This window comes from Globicephala melas, chromosome 4, assembly GCF_963455315.2.
Source record: "Globicephala melas chromosome 4, mGloMel1.2, whole genome shotgun sequence".
In the NCBI taxonomy this organism is placed as follows: domain Eukaryota; kingdom Metazoa; phylum Chordata; class Mammalia; order Artiodactyla; family Delphinidae; genus Globicephala; species Globicephala melas.
In genome coordinates, this window is record NC_083317.1 from 87567045 (window position 1) to 87580097 (window position 13053).

General features: G+C 35.4%; 1 protein-coding gene across 3 annotated transcripts in view; it reads left to right on the forward strand.

Annotated features, from left to right (window-relative positions):
* The window catches only part of ZMAT3 (zinc finger matrin-type 3), a 32178-nt gene extending 20153 nt beyond the window's left edge, over window positions 1-12025 (forward strand). For 2 of the 3 annotated variants that reach the window (XM_030863172.3, XM_060298399.2), the window contains 3 exons: window positions 2316-2482; window positions 2599-2699; window positions 4630-12025. In XM_030863172.3, the coding sequence (XP_030719032.1) occupies window positions 2316-2482; window positions 2599-2699; window positions 4630-4841 (480 nt within the window). In that variant the 3' untranslated portion in view covers window positions 4842-12025. The remainder of the gene's footprint in view (window positions 1-2315; window positions 2483-2598; window positions 2700-4629) is intronic. The other variant, XM_030863196.3, reaches the window with a different exon arrangement.
* Window positions 12026-13053: the final 1028 nt, after the last annotated feature.

The window sequence follows — 13053 nt, forward strand, 5'->3', positions numbered from 1 at the left end:
GAGGCTGCCCTTTTCTTACCTCCATGAAGAGAGCCTGTATAAACTCTTTCTGGACTTTGGTATCGTGACACACACTTGAGAGCCAAGTTCCTTTCACTCTTTGGGAGATAGATCAGGTGCTTTGAGGCAAGATATTCCTGTACTTTAGTAGCCTCTGAAGTATGGATGCTACTCTGTCTTTGAAGTATTATTTTTCTATAGGTCATAAATAATAATAAATAATAATCACTTTAATTGAGTACTTACTATGCCAGGTACTCTGCTAAGCACTTTTCATGCATTACTTCATTCAGAGCTGGGCCTAGGGTGAGATGAGGGATGCACTTGACTTAGGCACAGAATTTAAGAGGGAGCCAAAATACTCAGTAATCAAGATAAATAATGTGATATTTAAAAAATTCAAAATTAACATGAAAAAGTCAATGGTGAACAAAATGTCAAAAACTTAAAGACAGGATAAGTGTTATTAATTTTCCTTTTGCCTTAGGCAGCAATGTGGCTTGGCATGGCACTGTTGCTGATCCTGTCTTTATTTAAAATTTTGATTTTTGTTTTGTTCCTCATTGATTTTTTTGCAATAAGTTTGATTGATAAAAATATTCCATTAAGTATTTTTCTTTTATTCTATTTATTTATTTTTGTCTGCGTTGGGTCTTCGTTGCCGCACGCGGGCTTTCTCTAGTTGCAGCGAGCGGGGTCTACTCTTTGTTGCGGTGTGCAGGCTTCTCATTGCGGTGGCCTCTCATTGCAGAACATGGCTCTAGGCACGCGGGCTTCAGTAGCTGTGGCTCATGGGCTCAGTAGTTGAGGCTCGTGGGCTCTAGAGCACAGGCTCAGTAGTTGTGGTGCTCAGGCTTAGCTGCTCCACGGCATGTGTGATCTTCGCGGACTAGGGCTCGAACCCATGTCCCCTGCAGTGGCAGGCGGATTCTTAACTGCTGTGCCACAAGGGAAACCCCCCATTAAGTATTTTTAATCCTGATTGCTGAGTTTTTTGATGCTCCCTTAAATTGTGTGCCCATGGCAAGTGCCTCTCTTGCCTCATTCTTGGCCTGGGTCCTGACTTCTTTTAATGCTTGCAACGAGTCAGAGGTATTGACCTTATTTCTCAAAGTATGATCCATGAGCCAGCAGCATTGTTTCACCCGGAAGTTTATTAAAAGCCCAGGTAAACTAAGTAACTTGTCCGTCGTGTTACAAATTTTATAAAGTGGTGGAGCAAATGATTTCTCTTGACCTTAGACCTCTACTCCTAAACACCATGGTATAATTTTACTTTTCTGAGTGTCAGTTTTTCAGTACTTACAGTGTGGATAGCAATATCAGCTATTCATGTCCTCATGAGTTTGTGGGGAAAATGAGATATGTTAAAAAGAGAATCAGAGGACAGGAAAATACCCAGCGAGATCTTCAGGCTGAGTAGTTGTCACAGTGCTAATACCTGAAGGCTGCTCTAAAAATGGACAGCTGATTCCTGTTAGGGACTGTTTTCAATGGGCTCCACCCTCCTGGGCAAACAGCCTTCTTTCATAGCATAGCCCTTTGTGATTTTTGAAAACAATTATCCTGTCCCCAGAAAAATCTTCCCTTCCAGGTGAAACAGTGCTATTTCCTTCAGCTGGTCCTGATATGATATGCTTTCCAGATTCTTTATTGTATATTTTATTCTTCTTTAGCCAAAATCTAATGTGTCATGTTTTGTTAACCCAACAATACTTACTGAGTTCATACTGTTTTCCAGGCACTGTGTTAGGTTTCCCTTAACTCATTGTTTCCCAACCTGAATACAATTGTCTGGATCTGCTGGTTATTTCCCCCCTAATTATATTATATCTGTAGCTAATTTATAGACTCTGAGGACAGGGGCTCATTTTTTAAATACATGTATGTATATCACTTTTGCATTAGGTAGCAAGCCCTATAAACAGTAGGCATTCAGTAAATACTTGTTGATGGATTCTGGGAGGACTTTGTTCTTTCTGGTAATGTGATTTTAAGCCTTACCTGTACTGCCCTAAATCTTCCATATTGGGTTTTTAAACTTCTTTTCTAAAATTTCTTCAATGGAGATAGCAATGAGGCACTCATCAGTTTGGTACACAGGTGATTGTAATGCAAAACCACGATTGTCTCCCAGCCATTTTTTCTTTTTTTCTTTCTGGAATGAATTATTTCCTGTCCTTATAAAGCTGAGTGTTCGTGGTCATGCCATAACGTTCGGTTATTTTTCAACTCTTAGAAGGAAGGAACTTTGAGGAGAAGAAGAGAATAAAGTGCACATTTTTAAACCTTGTTTCTCGTGTCTTTGCTGTCAGATGAGCTCCTTTAAGCCAGGAGGCAGAGTGATTCTGGCCACAGAGAATGATTACTGTAAGCTCTGTGATGCCTCCTTCAGTTCTCCGGCTGTGGCCCAGGCTCACTATCAAGGGAAGAATCATGCCAAGAGGCTGCGGCTGGCGGAAGCTCAGAGTAACTCATTCTCGTAGGTATTGCTGTTTTCTCTTAGGCCAGCGTGTTATGTGAGACTGTCTCTAGAGAGAAAAGAGTTGAAAGGGATCCTTGTTTAGAAGTCTCACTCTTAAAATTTCTCTTCTCCAGAGAATCCTCAGAGGTTGGTCAACGGCGGACCCGGAAAGAAGGGAATGAATATAAGATGATGCCTAATAGGAGAAATATGTATGCAGTACAGAATAATTCAGGTATTCTGTGGATTTCCACATACCTTCACTGCATTCTGCAAATGGTCTCCTCTATTTTTATTTCCTTTAATGGTAATAGATAGCCCTGAGAATTTGGGGTTAGCTGTTGTTTTGTGGAATTGGTCTAGTGGTTTTTCAAGCTGGTGTTTATTTCAGGTCTTATTTATTTATTTCCTATTTAGAGTATTATTTATTTTGATTTTAAACCAAGTCTATGTTTTAAGGTCTCTTATAGTACCTTTATGTTTCTTCTGGTATTTGTCAGCTGAGACATTTAAATGCGTTATAAAAATGGGCTGTTTGGTTTAAAGTTGCACCATATTAAATCCCCATTTATTGGGGAAAATAAAAATTATAGCAGTGGTGTTCAACCAGGATAGTGACTCAGATTATCTGGGGAGTTTTTATAAAATACACATGGCTGAACCATGACTTAGAGATTTTCAATCAGTAAATTTAGAGTGGTACTCAGACATATGTGTGTTTTGAAAATGCTTCCTCAGTGATTCTGATATATACCTTCAGTTCAGAATTACTAGTTTTTAGGAATATTTCCTGCATTTTCTGATTACCTTCAGTAGGGAGAGTAGGACTGAGCAGTCCCTCATCCTTTCCCTACCCCAGCCTCCAATGCATACATATATGAGCAGAGGTCACTCATGTGAACAGTAAAACAAACAACAACAACAAAAAGTTATTGGAAAGGCAAGAGAAGCATAGAAAGAAGGGACATATAGAAAGCACAATATAATAAGATTAATGAAAATCTACACATATATCAGTAATTGCAATAAATGTAAACTTACTAAAGTCCCAGTTAAAAGACAAAGATTTTAAGATTAGGTAAAAAATATTCAGCTGAAATGAAGGAAGCTGAGGTAGGTCTCTTAATATTAGATTAAAAAAACTTTAGGATAGAAGGTGGTTTAGACTTATGTTCTCTGATCAGAGTACAATTAAATGAGATGTCAATAATAAAAATATAAAAAAGCAAACAAAATTTTTATGTGTTTGGAAGTTTTTAAACATTTCTAAATAACTCATGGGCCAAAGAAAAAATCATACTGGTGATGGAGAATTCTTAGACCCAGATAGTAATAAAAATACATCAATATTTGTAGCATGCAGTTAAAGTAACATTTTGAGAAAAGCCTTAAATGTTTATTATTATAGTAGAAAGGAAAAGCAGAAAATAATTGAGCTAATGGTCCAACTTAAGAAGTCAGTTACGTAAAGAAAAAAATTATCAATAATTCCACCATTTTTGTATACATCATTCCAATTCTTTGTGTATGTTACTTCTGTAAAATGGAAATGTAATCATATTTTGTGATATTTTTATTTTACTTAATAGCATATTATAATCAAATATTGTTACTAAAGAGTTTTCTATAACCTTGTTTTTAGTGATTGTATAGTTTTTCATTGCATTCATTACCATGATTTTTCGAGTTATATTTTTGGATCTTTCCTTTCCCCTCACCCTCCCAGAAAAGCTTTTATAAACTCTGATGAAATAAATGTCCTTGCTCATAAATCTCTATGCAAAAATTCTCAACATTTTCTTAGTATAATTCTTAGAATTTTTGGATTAAAGAATTAGCATAATTATACAGATTTTTATATAATGCTTGGAAATGAAAGTATTTTTAAAATTATATTTACTTTTTAGAGACATTGCCATTTAGAGTTTGGGTCTGGCTCTACAGTAACATTTCTGACGATAGTTGGAGGAATCATTTTAGCTTTTTAGGTTGAACCTGTATAAAATTGTAATTTAAAACACCCATTAACTTTACATTCTTTTAAAGCTAGGAATCTGTGAATTTTATACTTCGAGCTTAGAATTACAAATTACGGTGATAATTGGTCAGACCACCATTCACTTAGTATGCTGAAGTGAGTACATTACTTTTGCCTCTTGCTTTAGCAGGTCCTTACTTCAATCCCCGCTCTCGGCAGAGAATTCCACGTGATCTGGCCATGTGCGTTACTCCAAGTGGCCAGTTTTACTGCTCCATGTGTAATGTTGGGGCCGGCGAAGAAATGGAATTCCGGCAGCATTTAGAGAGCAAGCAACATAAAAGCAAGGTGTCTGAACAGCGGTACAGGAATGAGATGGAGAATCTGGGATATGTATAGTGATTGTCATATTCAGATAGAGCAGCTTGTCCTGCCTGTTGTTTGCCTTCTGTCAACATGTTCTGCTTTGTGGTTCTTTTGATATGAGTACATTCCTCTGCTTAATGTTAATACACCTAACCTGCAGTGGTACCACAAGGTGTCAAAACTGGGGAAGGAAGAGAACATGCTTAAGTCATGATGCTTTTTCAGGTCAGTTGTGTTGAGCTGCTTAAAGCCTGTGACCTACCTACCCCATGAGAAATAACTTTTTATCTTGACCAAGTTCTGGTCAACTAGTAGCCTGACCACTTAGAGCTTTAGCTATTTAAAAACTTCATCTTTTTCTGCAATTTTAGTGTTACGTACTGCTAAATAAATAATTTTATTGAGTTCTTGCTTCAGATCATAGTAAAAACAGGTAAGCAAAGATTTTAGTTTCCCAAGGCTTCTTTGGAATCACCATCTCAACTCAATGCATTGTCAGTAGGATATACTATGTAAAACTGCATTAGAGTCCTTCCCAGGACAGTTTTTCTCTTTATCATGTCCTCCAATGATTGAAATGCAGGTTTTCTTGGATTCAGACAGTTCTAATGTGCTTGTATACTTCCAAACAGTGAAACTTCATTTCCAGTTGTGAATTTCACAAATTTAAATTCACCTTCTTCCCACCTCTTTTCTTCCCCCAGTTGAATTAGCTTATCCAATAAGTTCATTTTCATGCCCCAGCTATGTTGTGGGTTTTCCAAGCCTCACATTTGAATATCCAATGAGTTTAGAATAGATGTGACTTAAAAAAAATATATACGTTTTTTTCAGTTAGTTTTAGGAAATGAAATGTGTTTGATATTTCAATTTAGAGTTACTTGATGATAATAACATGTACTTATATGATGGTCTCAACTGTAAGTTCAGATCCCTTGATGTTTGTTTTGGTAGATTTTTTAGGTAAACAGATCCTTATGTTTTACTTACATTCTTCTTTGTCTTGCTAGTTTGTTGACTGTCCTGAAAAATACCACACCTTTACTATTTCTGAGGTAGAGAAGAATTGTTTTAAAAAGTTAATCAAATTTTAGTATCATCATTTCCAATAGAAAAATACCTGAACTTTGGTATTATTCTTTATAATCTAGCTTCCTTGAAGATAATAAAAATATATTATAGATTACTTTCATATCTGATAATTTCAACAGCATTATTATTTTTGTTCTTTGTTTTTAAAATGAGAAGCTCTAGTGTTATATCTAGATTAAATAATGGAGGATTCTACGAACTTTCATTAACCATATTTTACATATTTACTACATTTACATGGATAAGACTGGTGCTCATCCATACTTCTTTTGAAAGGCCATGTTCACCAGGTGGTTTATATTGAGCAGTATCTGTGTACTATGGTAAATTCACTTTTGATTGCTTATGTTATTAATTAAAAATAAAACTCCTATTTTTCCTTGAAAATTCTGTAGGCAAGGAGATGAGAAGAAGGAAAATTATAATCATCATTCCTCTCCTTTAGTACTTCTGAACAATTTTAAAATACTAGACCCATATTTAAAATTAAGTTTTGTGATTAGTCTCTGGTACACCACCAAGTTGCCCTTCTGTTGAAGTGGTGGTTTTTTTAAAAGTAAAATTGCTTAGTAATTTTATTTTCTCCCAGAAACAAAAGAATGAAATAATGTTCTGTTGAGGTTCTATGTAGACCTGTGACTCTTAGTATAATAACCCTTTTTGTAGTAATCTATAAAGTATAATTGATTATTTTAGGGCAATTTAGAGCTTATCTTATTGGTCAGTAGGTTACTCATTTTGCTGCTAAGTATAATTTTTTGGTAGATTTTAATATGACAGTTCTGGCCACATGGTTCTGTGATTATTTAAAGATCTCATTTTTTCCCCTCTCTGTATGTGTGACTATATATATGTATACACATGTATAGGTATGTGTGTGTGTATATATATGTATTTATATATATACACACACATATATGTATAAAACTATGTACATATAGCTTTATGTGATACCATAGAGAAGATTTCATTGAATCCTTAAATAACAGTAAAAGATTGTGGATAAAAATTTACATTTTATAAAAGTGGCATTCATCCATTTTCGGTTTTTCCTTTGCAAATAAAATTAAAGGAAGGATTCCCTCTACTCTCCCCACGTAACAATTTCATTATATATATATAACAGCAGTGGACTTAAGGCCTTAATGTTTTTCCTGGCCTTGCATATTCAGGTTTCTCATCTCTCAGTGCCCTTAATGGATGTTATGAATCCATAAACTCATTTTCTTTTAAAGAAAAAAGTTAGATTTGTAGTGTTAATTCTTACTTGTTATATTTCTTTGCACTAAAAAAGAGTGATGTGTTTGTTTTATATGACACTTTAGATACCATATTGCCTACAATAGCTGGGTTTGCTCCTTAATTTCCAAACTCTAGGAAGTTGATAAATAACTTCTATGATCATTTATAAAGGTTACATACACGTCCAAAAAAAATCACACATCTCTGTGACAGTGGGTTATGTTTTGAGCTTGTTACCTTGCAATATTCTCCTGTGTTCCATAGGTGAAACAAAGTGTGACAAAGGTGTCAGAAAGGAAATGCCTAAATAAATACATCCCTTCATGGTACAATTTCTCATACTCATGCATTCCTTACAGACAGTGGGTTTTTTTCCCCTGTCAAAGAAGGCTGTTGTTACTACTGCAGTCAGTGATACGTGATCTCATTTGGTTTCATTTAGTGAAATCGAGTCCTGCTCTTTATTGTGCTTTAGAATTTGCACTCTGTGCTCCCCAGGAATCATGTTAGTATCTTTTTATATTCTGTATATAAGGATGGACAGAGGCCTAACCAATGGAAAACCTTTAGTCAAGTAAGTAGATTCCAGTAATCATCTGCAAGAAGAACTCAGAGCATCAACGTCTCTTTTCTCTGTGAATATCTTTGTGTAAGTTGTCATTCAAAAATCAGTGTTCGAAGATAACAATTAGAAACTCTTCTAAGATATCGAGGGCAAGAAGTTGTGAAGGAAAAATTTTGGTGTTCCAATTAAAAGATTGGATTGCTTATGCCTTCGAAGTGTTTTTTCAAAAATGTTAAGCTACAGAACCGAGTGTGCCATGTAATCCTTTGGACCCCACATTGAAAACACTGTGTTGGTCTTGTCTTTGTGTATCACGTACTACAACTTGTAAATACGTGCATGTTGTTTATGACGTTCGTCTGCTTGTCTCTTATTGCACGGAATTCCGCAAGGTGAATACTTGTTTTATACGATTCATTTAGAAAAAGTTCTGCCTCCAACTCCTCCTCCCTATTGCCCCTTTTCATTAGTTGGTAAACTTAGAAAACCATTTAGAGTTTTTGAAACCCTGAGATTGAATGAAGAACCATGGCTATCAGAGATCATCCCCATGTCCCTCTTACTTAAACAACTAAAAGGAAAGCATGAGATCTTCCACTTTATTTTACAGAGCTGTCCTCCAGTACTGGTGTGCTTGCTTGTTGCTACACTATCTACACTTTGAACAAGGATAAAAGGATATATGTATATATCTATATCTGGTTAAATCTTCCTCTGTAGATAGATTAGTGGTGGGATTAATGATTCCTTCACTCCTGAATTGGCTGGGATTATGAGCAACGACAGTTTGAGGACTATCCAGTGACCCATGTGAAACGAGTCTTGCTTGTGTCAGGGGAGACAGGTAACTGTTCTGCATAATATCCTCTACAGAGAGGCCTAGGAGTGATGGATTTGGAACCTAATCTGTTTTGTTTCCTCAGTGTCAGAACATAGGCTGGAAGTACCTTCTAAAAAAACTTGTTGGGACATGTACTAAAGACAACAGAGCTGCTTTAGAGATAGAGAAATGTTTTGTCAGTATAGGCAAAAGTTTAATGAAGGCTTTTGAACAGATATTTTAAAAATACTCCACCTTACCAACTTTTTTTATTTAACCAGCAAAATCTCCCTTCAGGAGCTTCAGGCATCATAAAGAATGTTTTGTTGTTGCTTTAGTTTTTTGGTGGTGGACCCCTGCCATTGTGAGCTATTACTGTCAATCTAACTGAATGGACAAATAGCTGTGTAAATAGCTTCTCATATGATATTTCTACTGATAGCTGTTTGACTTTGCCTTCTTGTTATGAATGGGAGGATCATTTATCAACTCCCTTTCTGGGTAGCTACCAAAAAAAACCGGCTTATGGTACCATGTGACCCTGTCTTTGATAAGCCCAGAATATGAGTGCCTTTAGCAAGTTTTAGCATTTCACAGAGAGAAGAGATGATAGAATTATTGCCATTAATCACGATTCATAAAACAGGAGCTTGGAATAACAAAGCTTTTTGCGCATTCTACATCTTTTTTTTTTATTTATGCAATCTCAATTTGATATTGAGTAAGACTGTATCATTATTGATCAGGAACCATACATCCTGAAAATGAATCCAGTTGTCCCAGGCTGGCAACAGTCATTGATTTTTGTTTTTCGCCTTGATCTGTGTTACATTTATATTTAGTGAATAGTAGTGTGGTGGATTGGGAGAGCTTGATATTGAAGTCTGGAAAAATTTTATTCCAGTGTCTTTTTCAAACTTATCTAATACTGTAGAGAGGATAGAATTATGTATTTGCAAATGAAGTGTGTGAAGAGACTGTCTTCACAATACTTATTAATTGTGCTAGTTCGTCTCTACATTAAAAACAGGCATCTTCACAAATCAGGTTCAAGGTGTTTTAAAGCAAAATTTTCCTTGCTTCAATTAATTCAAAATTTTAAATTGCCTGAGTACTTTGAGTCTTTAAAACACACTGCTAAATTAATTTTATTGTAGAAATATTAACATTTTTCTTGACATTTTATTATGAAAATTTTTAAACATAGAGTTGAAGAATTTTACGATACACTACCACTAGATTCTACCATCAACATTTTCCAGTACTTGTATTACTGCATATCTGTCTACCCCTCTATTTATCCATCAAACAATGGAGTTTTAAAAAAATACACATTTTAATGTAAATTTCAGACATTTCCCTTAAACACTTTAGCATAGGTGGCATTAACTGTAGTTTAATATTTGTCTGCATATTAACATCTTTTAAAAAGCTGTGTATGAAGTTGAAAACCTGAGCCAATTAACATATGTCCTTTTCTCCTGTGGACTTTAGCCTACCACTTTCAGTTTCTGTATGTGCTTAGAGTGAGGGAAGACGACTCCTTTTCAAACTGAAGTTTTCTGGTGTTGGTCGTTTTAAATGCTAATTGTCATACATTTTAAAGCTTCATGACAAGAACTTTTTCTTTACCCCTCCTCTTATGATGTATTTTTGCTGAACTATGCAGCTTCTTTAGAAAACTGTAAGTTACTGATTGGGGTTTATTAAATCAGCTATACCTCATTTCAATCTACTGCTGCTTTTCTCCGTGGTATCACTTCTTTTACTACTTTCACATGTTCTACCAGAAAGTAGAGAGGAGTAAAGAGTCAACCCCATAGACTATTAGCTGTTTTAATCAACTCTACAGGAACAGATTGAGTAGTTTAGAAAGTGGAACCATTAATTTATCTAAAGCCTTTGACTTCCCTGAGAATTGTAATTGCCCGTGCTTTCTCTTAGCCATAATTAGCAGGATTAAAAATGATTGTACTGTACGATGAGTTGTTGAAATTGTGAGCCTTAGTAACCATCTTCAGCTTTACTCTAGTACTGTTTAGGAAAAAGTTTTGACATATGCCTTTATTTTTATGCCAATTTTTTTGTGGACAAAATCGGAAGAATTTAAGTGACTTATTGCAGGTCATGAAGATTCAGCGGGTAAGTCAGAACTGAAACGTCAGTATTCCTGATGCATGTTCTTGTGCTTGCTTGATAAAATTCATGGCTTTCAAAATTACACTTCCTTTGGGGCCCTTAAAATGAAAATACGTATTTTTACTAATTAGACTTTCACTTTTAGACATTTCACAGTTCTTTGAACTTCAAGATTTTTCCATGGTCAGAGTTCCTCATTAAGTCAATGCAACTGCTAAAAATCTCACTAACAATACAGGTTTTATCAGATTTCCTTTTGCATTATATAACTTTCTTGATTCATTCATAACTCTTTCTATGTAAGTGCTTAAGTGACCCCCTCACTAGTGAAAATAAATGTTCTATATCGCTGATTATATGTATATTCTCTACATGATATATTTTTTTAAGGAAAAGTAACCCCATGTGTCTGGATGAACGATATTACCCTAGGGCAAAGCACATATAAAGCAGTTTATTTCTACTCTGAAAAATCTGGCATTTATGGGAACAAAACTCTTTTAGAGTGGCTGGTCATTGTTTTGCCTTCTTTTGGTACTTGAGCATATTTCTGTGGTTTTGTAAATTAGTGTGTCGTTTTGTAAGAATTTCATGTTATTCTGTGTTAATTGGTGTTCACCTTGTGGTATCCTCGGCTGCCGTAATAATTTACTTTGGGTATGGTGTGTCTGCTTTGAAATGCCTTACTAGAGTATGTCAGACTCTGCTCTAAAGCATTTCATGTATCTGCTAGGACAATAAGTTGCCTCTCTTGGATGTATGCTCTAGATCCAGAAGCAAAACTGATTTTGCTTTCACTGTTAATGTTGCATTTTAGCGCAGTCATTGTTTTAAATTAGAGAATAAAATCGTGGAAAACCAAGGAGGCTTTAGAACCCTTCATTTAATGGCATGGCAAACTTTTAAAACTGCTTTTACTGTTTCACTAGGACAAGGTCTCTGGTAAAGGATATAGCTAAAAAATGCCAGCCAACACTGTATGAAATTGGGATTGTTTCCTACAATTTTCCCTAAATGTCATACAGGGGTTTAACATCTGTATATGCTGTATATGCTATGTGCCAGTCACCACTTTGGAAATCTGTTTGTGTTCTGAGGCTACATAAATGACAAAAGTGTCATGGGATTAAAACCACTCAACTGTGAATTGTGAAACTGAAATTGCTCTTTTGGTTTTATTTTCTTCAGCATATTGGATAGAGAAATCTGAAAGTTATTTAAAATTTACACTGCTTATGTTGATGGCTCATTTTGGCTGTGTATACTCACTTATGTATTGATTTCTGATAAAGGCTTGACATTATTATAACAGTCATTTTGCGTTCAATTTAATAAAAGAGTTTCTGAGTCTTGTCTGCACATCATTTGCTTATGAGTTGGAGATCAAGGAAAGAAGGTAGATTGTCAGCACTGAGGTGCTGAGGTGTTATTTTTGATGCAGATGGTTGATGGCTGTGGATTCATCAGTCTGCATGTACTCCACCACCTGCTTCTTGAACTCATGCAGAGTATTGTCAGCTACTTGGGCTTGCAGTAGAATTGACTCAGCTGCCCACATTACCTACCCCTTTCCCCCATCACTGGAGTTCACCTGGGACTGGAGCGAGTTCTCAATTTTATTGATGTATTTTGAAGTTTATCTTTCCTTCAAATTCTGAGAAAAGTTGCTTAGCGGGACCATAACTGCTGCTTCTGGAAATAAACACATATTAAAAGGCGTATATGCCCGTTAATGTTTCGTGTATTTCACATATAAAATACTCTTGCAAATATAATCAGCTTATATAAACAATATATTACTGGGGTATGGTCTTTTAAGCACCCTGGTTAACTGTATGCAACGTGCTTTTGAACTTGAATGCTTATTTTAAAAAGAAGATTATAGGCCTGGAAGGTGCTGTTGTGGTTTTTTTAATTGGGATGCAAGACACATACGCTTACTGTCGTGGGAAGAATTCTTGTGTCTGCACAGAAAAAATGTTTCTGAATGAAGTGAACAGATTGCATTGAATCTGTCTGTGTGTTGTAAAATACTCAAGGCATCGTCACATTTTATTAAATCATCTACAGGAGATTTTTAGCTTAAAAGAAAGCCACGATAATGGGCATAAAAACAGAATTTTAAACCACTTGAGCTTGTCAGATTTTCTTTCTTCAGGCATTTCTGAGGCTTATGTGTTTGCTGAAAATCTATTCAAGGTCAAGCATGGGGTGTTATCTTTTAAAATTGCCTGTATGGCAAAGACTAACACTGAACTTTCCCAGTCTGTTATAAATTGATACAAGGTTGTTAAGATCATAAATAGATCTTTTTGTGATAAGTTTTAAGATTTTTATCATCTGAGTTGAAACTTAACCCACCAAGTTTTATTCCTATTAGTGAGACA